Below are 10,305 nucleotides of genomic sequence, written 5' to 3'. Positions count from 1 at the left end.
GGTTAAGGCAGTGCTGGAAAATGATGGTGGCCACACAAAATATTGACACTTTGGGCCCAATTTGGACATTTTCACTTAGGGGTGTACTCACTTTTGTTGCCAGCGTTTATACATTAATGGCTGTGTCTTGTACACTGTTATACAAGCTGTACACTCACTACTTTACATTGTAGCAAAGTGTCATTTCTTCAGTGTTGTCACATGAAAAGATATACTCAAATATTTACAAAAATGTGAGGGATGTACTCACTTTTGTGAGATACTGTACAGTCGTGGTCAAACGTTTTGAGAATTAAGTATTGGTTCACAAAGTTCGCTGCTCCAGTGTTATGAGATATTTTTGTCAGATGTTACTATGGTATACTGAAGTATAATTACAAGCATTCCATAAGTGTCAAAGGCTTTTATTGACAATTACATTAAGTTTATGCAAAGACTCAATATTTGCAGTGTTGACCCTTCTTTTTCAAGACCTCTGCAATCCGCCCTGGCATGCTTTCAATTAACTTCTGGGCCACATCCTGACTGATGGCAGCCCATTCTTGCATAATCAATGCTTGGAGTTTGTCAGAATTTGTGGGTTTTTGTTTGTCTACCTGCCTCTTGAGGATCGACCACAAATTCTCAATGGGATTAAGGTCTGGGAGTTTCCTGGCCATGGACCCAAAATGTTGATGTTTTGTTCCCCGAGCCACTTAGTTATCACTTTTGCCTTATGGCAAGGTGCTCCATCATGCTGGAAAAGGCATTGGTCGTCACCAATCTGTTCTTGGATGGTTGGGGTTCAGTCGTTCAGTCTTTTTGTTCTAAATGTTCCATTGCCATACTGGCTGGCAACGTTCTTATCCATTGCTTGCTAGCTAGCCAACTAAGGCTAACTTGCAGTCATGTCAAAAAGTGCAGCCAGAATAACAGCAAAGTAGCCTTTTTGCATTTGTTTAAGCTGTTTTCTAGTGATACATCCATAACAATGAGCTAATGAGGTACGATTTCACCTGGCATAGAAGATGTGCTCACTCGTCAGGACACTGTTGTTCAAAAGAGCTAGCCAACAACACAGCTATTGAGCTAACACAATCACATCAAACTGAAGCTGGAAAGACTGCAAACTAGCTGCACATTTTTCAATTGACATTTCTTTGTATATATCCATAAAAATGATGCCAGCTGATTCATGATTTCGACTAGCTGAGAAACGCTGCCTGCCTGTCTGTCTCGTCCCGACTCCCAACACGTTCATTACTATGGGACAGCTAGAGATAGTATTTGAATATTGAAACAATGTTGCAAATGTCGGACAGACAGACAGCAAGGTTTATACAAATCTCCGCTGTTGAAAACTAAATGTTAGTCTAAAAGAATGCATTTTATAGTGGAGATCAAGTTTATAAAGTGTCTGGCTGGGCTGATGAGACAGTGGAACAGAGTAAATAGGCATTTTAAAATAATAGATTTAGCCGGTGGTAATTTGTGGAATTGACACCGGTTGTAATGCGGTTTTAACCAATCAGCATTCAGGATTAGACCCACATGTTGTATAATTCTGAACTATACATATGTTGCATTCCTTCTGTACAATTTCGATGCAATCCAATGGAGGATGGATGATCACAATGCACTGCCTATGGATTCACGTTACGCGTGAGAGCATCTAGAGATTGGCTTGGAGCAGTCCCAATTATGTTTATCATTGTGTTAAAGGGCCAATGCAGACATTTTTATCTCTATCAAATCATTTCTGGGTAACAATTAAGTACCTTACTGTGATTGTTTTCAAGTTAAATTGACAAAAACAACTTCTCAGAAAATAGCAATTTCTCAAGCAATAATTTTGGTAGGACTGTTTGGGAGTGGGGAGGTGAAAACGGAAAACTAGCTGTTATTGGCAGAAAAGTTTGGAACTCTCTTGTTTGTTTATTAAGGAATTTACCGCCTGGTGATGTCACCAGGCAGGCCAAAACTCCATCCCACCAAAACAGGCTGGAATGTCAGATGGTCTTTTCAAACAGCTCTTACACTAAAATGGCATTATCATCATTTTCACAGTATTATTCCAAGCTCATAGTGTTGATATACAGTATGTGTGTGAATATAACAGGATAATCACGTTTTTGAGTGCACTGTGCCTTTAACTCTGCCTCTGGTCTGTGAAAGTGTGTCACTGGGTTAAAGTGTCTCAAGCGCCCAGGCAAGTGGGAGTGGCTGACAACTGGGTCACATGGTTAACACTATTGAGAACATTCAGTACAGAAGAGTCATCAAACAACGGAGTTCATCCTGCGTTTATCATCTTGTTACAGATCTTTAAATATACAAAATCAATTCGGTTTGTATTAGATGCCACAGAATTGTCTCGGAAGATTTTGACTGAAAGAAGAGCAGAACTTGTTTTGTTCAAGATACTGACAGTGGAGTGCAGAGAATTATATTAATGCTACAAATATTTACTACAGTAATGTCATTGAGACTGAAATAAGAAAAAGTGTTGAGCTTTAGATGATCGACGCTTTGAATTTGAGTTTGTTACAGTGTAACCACTGTGCTACTAACGATAATAGCACTTTGTAATCCTTGAAGAAAACATCCAGTGCACTTTGTGAAACTGGCGAATTATTGACAAGACATTGAGTCAGCATAGGTTGCTTTCTCTGACGATTCCCGGAATCGAGGAGCCTGCAGACATGGGATCAACCAAGCCTGGTAAGACCGGCTTTATTATCCGTGCTATTACAATGTTACAATGTATCTTGTCACTGTCCAACTCTCGCTACATTGAACAGTTACTTTGTTACAAATGTGTTACTTTGTTACCAATCTAGTGTTACTGTTGCTTTCTAGAAATATTGTGTCGTTCTAAGTATCTGTTCTAGAAAAAAGCTTGTGCAATCTGGCTATTATTAGTTCATATTTTATATAGTTGTGTGCTTTTTATAAGTTGTATATGGAACACAATTAGAAACCTTCTAATAGATTATTTAGCTTTTCTGGTCTACTTATTGTCAAGCCATGAATATGGGTTAGGAATGCCATTGTGCTACGGGGTTTATGTTTTGACACTACAATGTTCTGCTTTGCTTCTCCTCACATGGACCAAGCTGCCTAGCAATGTGCGGATCCTTCTCGACTCTCACTGCTCATTGGTCGAGAAGAGGCTGTGACGCAATCATTGCGTAATTCTGTCCCAGCTCAAGGGCTGTATGCAGGTCCACGTGAGACCACGTGACCTAGATTTGCTCTTAGACATGACAGCTCCACACGTGGGTGGGTTTTGGAAGCGAATAGTCATAGCTGGTTAGGTAATCATGGCCAGGTTTTCGAGAGCATAAATGTTGATTTAGTGTCTGAGCCTCCTGTACCCAAAGCAACAGGTGTATTATTTTCCCTAGCTGGGCTTATTTAGCCCATATTCAAGCTTTTGGTTTAATAATGTCAACATTCTTATGTAATAACTTGACATAACACCAATGACTACAGGAATAACTTTGCTTTTGACAGAAACAAAAATATGATATATTATTATGCCCTGTCAAGCAAAAGAGCAGTAACTGCTCATAAATTGAAACGTAGAAAAATGACTTCAGTGTTTTTTAATTGTCAAATGAGTTGTAGTCAGATCATTGGAGATGTTGTCTTTTCTCAGTTTATTTTGTATTCATATTGACCCTGACCTTTGACATTATCTCTGTATTCAGATTGACCCCAACCTCTGACATTATCTCTGTATTCATATTGACCCTGACCTCTGACATTATCTCTGTATTCATATTGACCCTGACCTCTGACATTATCTCTGTATTCATATTGACCCTGACCTCTGACATTATCTCTGTATTCATATTGACCCTGACCTCTGACATTATCTCTGTATTCATATTGACCCTGACCTCTGACATTATCTCTGTATTCATATTGACCCTGACCTCTGACATTATCTTTGACCCTGGACGGCAGTTACTGCCTTCTTGCTTGGTACACCCACTGGAATGACCATTTTTTTAAACACAAACTTGTGTTCATACATTTATTTGTATGTGGCTGTCAGTGTCATATAGTTTGATACTTGTTTCAACAGGCAACAATAAATAATGCTAAGGTAAACCATAGTAACTGCAGCCCAAAGCTTTGTGATTCAAGGTAAAAAGCAGTAACTGAGGTGAGCGATTGCAGTTGCTGCTTTTTTCCTTGGTTTCACTAACTTTTTCCAGCTACTGCAAACATGACGTCCCATTTGATTCGAAACAATTTTGTCCACATGATAAAGCATGTAGTTAGTGTATCAAAAATGTCAACTCATTTTTGACCAAATGTGCAGTTACTGCTCTTTTGCTTTGTAGAGGGCAGTATTATTCAATTTAATATATTATAGAAGAACTGAGAAACCCAACCCCAACCTAGATGGAATAGAAATGTTAAAGCGCATACAAATGATGACAGAAACAAGTTTTTTTTTTTACACTTTAAAGTGTCATGTTTTGACGGTACACCATTAAGTAATTTAGGTAAAATTGAAGATATTTGTGATTTTTATTAGGTTTCGGTGTATCATGTAACACACCTTATCACCCTGTGCCCAAAAGTCTTCAAATAAAGTGTTTTTGTTCATAATTTCTGTTCAATAATGGTGACATGTATGACCCTGGCTGGGACTGCAGGCTTTGCTGTACTATTTAGGATAACTGTACACACCCATAGAGCCGGCTTGTAATGTAACAGTGGTGTTATTCAATCGCCAGGCATGAGGTAGTAAAAGCAGGTCAAACACCAGGATGAATGAAGGAAGGGGGGAAACGGTCTGGCATAAGGAAGGGGGGAAACGGTCTGGCATAAGGAAGGGGGGAAACGGTCTGGCATAAGGAAGGGGGGAAACGGTCTGGCATAAGGAAGGGGGGAAACGGTCTGGCATAAGGAAGGGGGAAACGGTCTGGCATAAGGAAGGGGGGAAACGGTCTGGCATAAGGAAGGGGGGAAACGGTCTGGCATAAGGAAGGGGGGAAACGGTCTGGCATAAGGAAGGGGGGAAACGGTCTGGCATAAGGAAGGGGGGAAACGGTCTGGCATAAGGAAGGGGGGAAACGGTCTGGCATAAGGAAGGGGGGAAACGGTCTGGCATAAGGAAGGGGGGAAACGGTCTGGCATAAGGAAGGGGGGAAACGGTCTGGCATAAGTCCTGCTCTATATTGGGTGTGGCAAGGGCAAACAGGCAGATGGTTTATCAGATTTTATGGTTTATATTATGTTTATATATGGTTTATTATTTACCTTTGACCTAGTTGGTCCAATTCCATCACTATTATAACCTTACTCTGACTTACAATTGGGTAAAAACATAGAATAAAACTTTGTGTCCCTCTTACTACGACATCAATATTATGTTTTTGATATGACGTAAATTTGACTTAATTCCACTAACCTTGTGGTTTTTTCCTTCTCCCCTCAGGTGGTGTAATAGCCTACATCTCTTCTGGCTCCGCCTCCAGCCCGGAGTCCTGTTTGAGTGACAGCTGCAGCAGCGGCTACCTGTGCTCCTCTTCGCCTCATCCCTCACTGCCAAGCCGGGCAGTAGGAATCATGGTGGACATCGCCCGCCCTACCACAGCCAAGCACCCACGTAGCCACGGCACAGAGAAGACTGGGCGATCCACCTCCACCAAGAGCAGCATCACCAGTGAGTGTATTTCAGTCCTGGAAATCCATTCAGTATGGCAAGGATACTAGATATATTCAAAATGGCAAAGGATAGGAAATGAATTGTATGAGTTGCCACACTATTCTCAAGTCTACATGTGTCATCCTCATGTACAGGTGGAATAGTACATTTGTTAGAGAGGTATGAATTAGTAGTAACATTGATGTGTGTTTTTCCTTACAGAGATCAACGGCATAGTGTTGTTGTGTAAAGTGTGCGGCGACGTGGCCTCAGGGTTCCACTATGGCGTCCATGCCTGTGAGGGCTGCAAGGTAAGACTAGTCCTGACTGCTTCTCATGGAATGCCACACTGCTAGTCCTAGGTTTCATTCATGTTATTCAATGGCTCTGTGTCATAAGTGTTTTAACAGTGCCATTAGTGTTTTAACTGGGTAATAACCGTGCACAAACAATGTTTTATGTTATTATTCTCAGGGTTTCTTCAGGAGGAGCATCCAGCATAACATCCAGTATAAGAAGTGTTTGAAGATGGAGAGCTGCACCGTCATGAGGATCAACAGGAACCGCTGTCAGCAGTGCCGCTTCAAGAAGTGTCTGGCTGTGGGCATGTCTAGAGACTGTGAGTCTCCACTTTTACATGTACATAGAAAATAATAACTTAATTTTTCCCATATGGAAATACAATGGTTAATGGGGGTGAGGAGTTTCCTTTTAGAAGTTTGATGGATTGACTGACTGTAGGGATATTTGAGCCCTTATTAGTGATATATGTACTAATGTGTGTTATTTTTGATTGCCTTCTCCAGCTGTTAGGTTTGGCCGCATCCCAAAGAGGGAGAAGCAGCGCATGCTGCTGGAGATGCAGAACGCCATGAACAACATGATGAACAACAACAGCCAGCTCCACAGTATGCTCCACGGCACCCAGAGTCCACCCCGCCCCATGGAAGGGCTCCCCAATGACGGCAGCTCCTCTTCCTCCTCCTCATCTATCTCGTCTTCATCAGGCTCCAACCCTTCCTCACCCCGTTCCGCTCAAGACTCCATGGAGACCAGCTCTGCCTCTTCCTGTTCGTCGGATGACGAGGTTCCTCCTTCCAGGGTGTGTCACCAGGGCACATTCACATACCGCCGTGAGCAGCGACAGTCCATCAAAGAGGAACCGGACGAGTCACCTTCGCCGGTCGCCAGGGAAACTGAAAAAGACAGGAGAGACAGCTGTGTGGAGGAACCGCGGGAGAGCTGGAACCGCTGCAATGAAGACGCCATCGCCAGGGGTTACCAACCTTGTTGCAACAGCTATCAACACGTCACCAACGGTCTCTACCGGGAAGAGAGAGTTGTTTACCAGCAGCGGCCTCTGCAACTAAACGGCGCCCCCAGCCTCCATCACAGGACCCTCAACACAATGCACAACGCACAGACCGTCTCCAATGGTTACAGTGGACCATCATACAGCCTACAGGACCACAGGACAAACTTGGTGAGTGTCCTTTTATCATTTAATTTGCCTTTATTGAAAGATTGAGGAAATTATGAGATTGAAAGTCTTTACAAAATGTTACAGTAGAAATGCATTGTATACTGCACACCTGAAATTACACCATAACCATGCCTAAAGCACACATGGAAAATACCTATAAAGCCCTATCCTCTAAATCCCCTCCATCTTGTTTCTTCTGCATTATTGTTCCTGTATCCTGTTTTCCATTGCTGAGGGCCCTGTTCTCTACTCTTGTCACCCCAGGTCACTCCCAGTCTCTATGTGGACCCCCGCCAGCGCAGCCAGGAGATATGGGAGGAGTTCTCTCTGAGTTTCATCCCGGCCGTGCGCGAGGTGGTGGGGTTTGCCAAGAGCATCCCGGGCTTCCGAGACCTCTCAGAGGACGACCAAGTCAGCCTGCTCAAAAACGGAACGTTTGAGGTAAGAATCCCTGGACTATCTGATAACAAAAATAGATATTTCCCACCTCTTGCTGTCGTGTTCCAAATGAACATTGCACTCTCTTTAACTCTGAGTGTTGAGTTGAATATAGTACAGTCTGTAGATATGTTATGGTAGAGTATCAGTGTATTTTAACTCAACATTGAACTCTCTCTAACCCAGTTAGGTGTGCATTATCACTGTTGAATTCTGCCGGGATGTTGTCCAGTGCTAGACACCATAAATCCCTGTTCTAACACACAGTCTCTCCTCCCTCTCTCTCTCCAGGTGCTTATGGTGCGCTTCGCTTCGCTGTTCGACATGGCCGAGCGCACGGTGACCTTCCTTACGGGGAGGTGTTACAGCTTGGAGCTGCTGCGCTCGCTGCGGGCCGGGGAGCTGCTCACCTCCATGTGTGACTTCAGCGAGAAGCTGGCCGCTCTGCAGCTGGACAAGGATGAGATGAGCCTCTTCCTTGCCGTCGTCCTCGTCTCCGCCGGTAAAAAACAGTGGCCTTGTAAAACACAGTGCCCTTTTAAACACGCTGTAATTGTAAACACACTGTCCTCATGTCGCTGGCTGGCTGTCCTCTGGCTGACTTGTTGGCTGGCTGGCTGTCCTCTGTCTGACTGGTTGGCTGGTTGTCCTCTGGCTGACTGGTTGGCTGGCTGTCCTCTGGCTGACTGGTTGGCTGGCTGTCCTCTGGCTGACTGGTTGGCTGGCTGTCCTCTGGCTGACTGGTTGGTTGGCTGGCTGACTGTATTATGGTTCTGCGTCTAAAATTGCACCCTATTCCCTATATAGTGGTTCTGTGTCTAAAATGGCACCCTATTCCCTATATAGTGCACTACTTTGGTCAAAAGTGACATTTAAACGCAGTCCTGTACATACCATTCAGCCACTGGTGTTAACAAACACACAATAATTATGTGTACGATGAAACCCAAAGGCTTCTTTGATACTGACTGTTCTTATGCTCTGTTCTGTGATCAGATCGTTCGGGGATCCAGGACTTGAAGTCAGTGGAGGCGCTGCAGGACACGCTGATCCGAGCGCTGCGTAGTCTGATCATGAAGAACCACGCCAACGAGACTACCACCTTCACCAAGCTGCTGCTGAAGCTGCCCGAGCTGCGCTCCCTCAACAACATGCACTCTGAAGAACTGCTGGCCTTCAAAGTGCACTCATAATGGGGCACTCACAATAGGGCTCATCTGACTCCTAAATACCCTCCTTCCACACTTTAAAACCAGGACTGACCTCCTCTGCCACTCCTATACCAGGACCTAGGGGAGACCTTGGGGACCTACTGTTTGCAGTCGACGAACTCAGTGTATTTCTCCAAAATGTAGTGAGAAGTTATTTTGGACTATGTTGAAAGGGACAAAGGTCAGAGAAGAGAAGATACTGTACTCTATTCATAGGAGATGGCTATGATGGCTATGAACAAGTGTGTGTGTGAGAGGCTTGTAGTTTTGCCAAGTTAGAGGCACCTTTCTATTTTTAAAGAAAAAGATGAAGAAATACTATACAGGCTTTTTGAAATGAAGAAGTGTAGAACTACTTGGTTTTGTTAAAGCCATTTAATTCCAAAGTGTATTGCTCACGAGCAGTGTGAATGTGATGACTATGCTATCTATTGGATGTTTCAAACGATGCGCAATATCAATTGGTCACTGTTTTCAACCCAATATATGTTTGATAAAAGCCCTCAAGACTCAATGTAAACATCTATCTATCAGAAAGAATGCTTGATGAATCAGATGATTGCTGCTATTGCATGGCTATCCTTAAGTGAACAACTTGCTGTTGTCGTGCCCAACCCTCTGAGGAAGGAGTCGTTTCTTTATTTTTGAATTGTTCAACTGCATTGTCATCTTTACTGTCCTTTGTGGACATAGGGTATTTAATTTGTCTGAATATTTTGAATATTTTATTTTTGCAAGTCTTTGACAGCTGCTTCTACCATGCCTCCTTCTGGGGAGTTGTTGATAGTACACCTTTTCAGCAACACAACTTTGCACAATGTGTTGTGGACTGTCAACCTCAAAAGATGCCAGCACAGACCCACACAGATGCCAGCACAGACCCACATCATGTGTGCATAATGTAAACATGATGATACTGAAGTGTTCCTTAACGGATTTCCCACCTTCCTCACAGTGAGGAGTTACTCGGGTGGTTTTTACTTTACCTCCTGGCATTTTGGCACAGCACATGACTTTGCAACTGAAATCATTTCCCATCTGTTGTTTTTTGGGAATGTCTATATTTGTCTCCTTTTACTGACAAGATTGCAATTTGTAAATAAATTATGTAAATCTATCAGATAAATATATAAATAGTATAAATAAATACAAGTGAAGTTATTTACGGTCTTGAGTTTTTTTTTGTGCAATATGTTTGAACTCATTTGGTAATAATATGTCTATAATATTGTCTAATATGAGCATCCATGAGGGGTAAAGCACTAAGAACTGTAGTTATATGGTTAGTTACATTGCGATATCATTTGTAGAGGTACCGTTATTGTATAGTGATTTTCCATATTACAAACCAGGTCCAATTAATTGGCTTAAAGCACAGGTGTCAAACTCATTCCAAGGAGGGCTGAGTGTCTGCGGGTTTTCGCTCCTCCCTTGTACTTGATTGATTAATTAAGGTCACTAATTAGTAAGGAACTCCACACACCTGTTTGTCTAGGGCTTAATTGAAAGGAAGAACCAAAAACCTA

At 42.8% G+C, this 10,305-nt stretch overlaps 1 protein-coding gene across 1 annotated transcript; it reads left to right on the top strand.

The window, feature by feature from the left end:
- Positions 1-2,240: 2,240 nt before the first annotated feature.
- Positions 2,241-9,940, top strand: LOC121563449 (nuclear receptor subfamily 1 group D member 2). Its single transcript, XM_041875357.2, has 8 exons — positions 2,241-2,700; positions 5,438-5,665; positions 5,870-5,958; positions 6,122-6,266; positions 6,454-7,130; positions 7,395-7,571; positions 7,860-8,070; positions 8,565-9,940. Exons 1-8 carry the CDS (start codon positions 2,682-2,684, stop codon positions 8,759-8,761), a joined length of 1,743 nt encoding a protein of 580 aa, XP_041731291.2. The 5' UTR covers positions 2,241-2,681; the 3' UTR covers positions 8,762-9,940.
- The last annotated feature ends 365 nt before the right edge of the window (positions 9,941-10,305 follow it).

Source organism: Coregonus clupeaformis, unplaced genomic scaffold (assembly GCF_020615455.1).
Source record: "Coregonus clupeaformis isolate EN_2021a unplaced genomic scaffold, ASM2061545v1 scaf0281, whole genome shotgun sequence".
Taxonomy (NCBI): domain Eukaryota; kingdom Metazoa; phylum Chordata; class Actinopteri; order Salmoniformes; family Salmonidae; genus Coregonus; species Coregonus clupeaformis.
The sequence above is the reverse complement of the archived record's forward strand: the minus strand, read 5'-3'. Positions and strand labels throughout refer to the sequence as shown.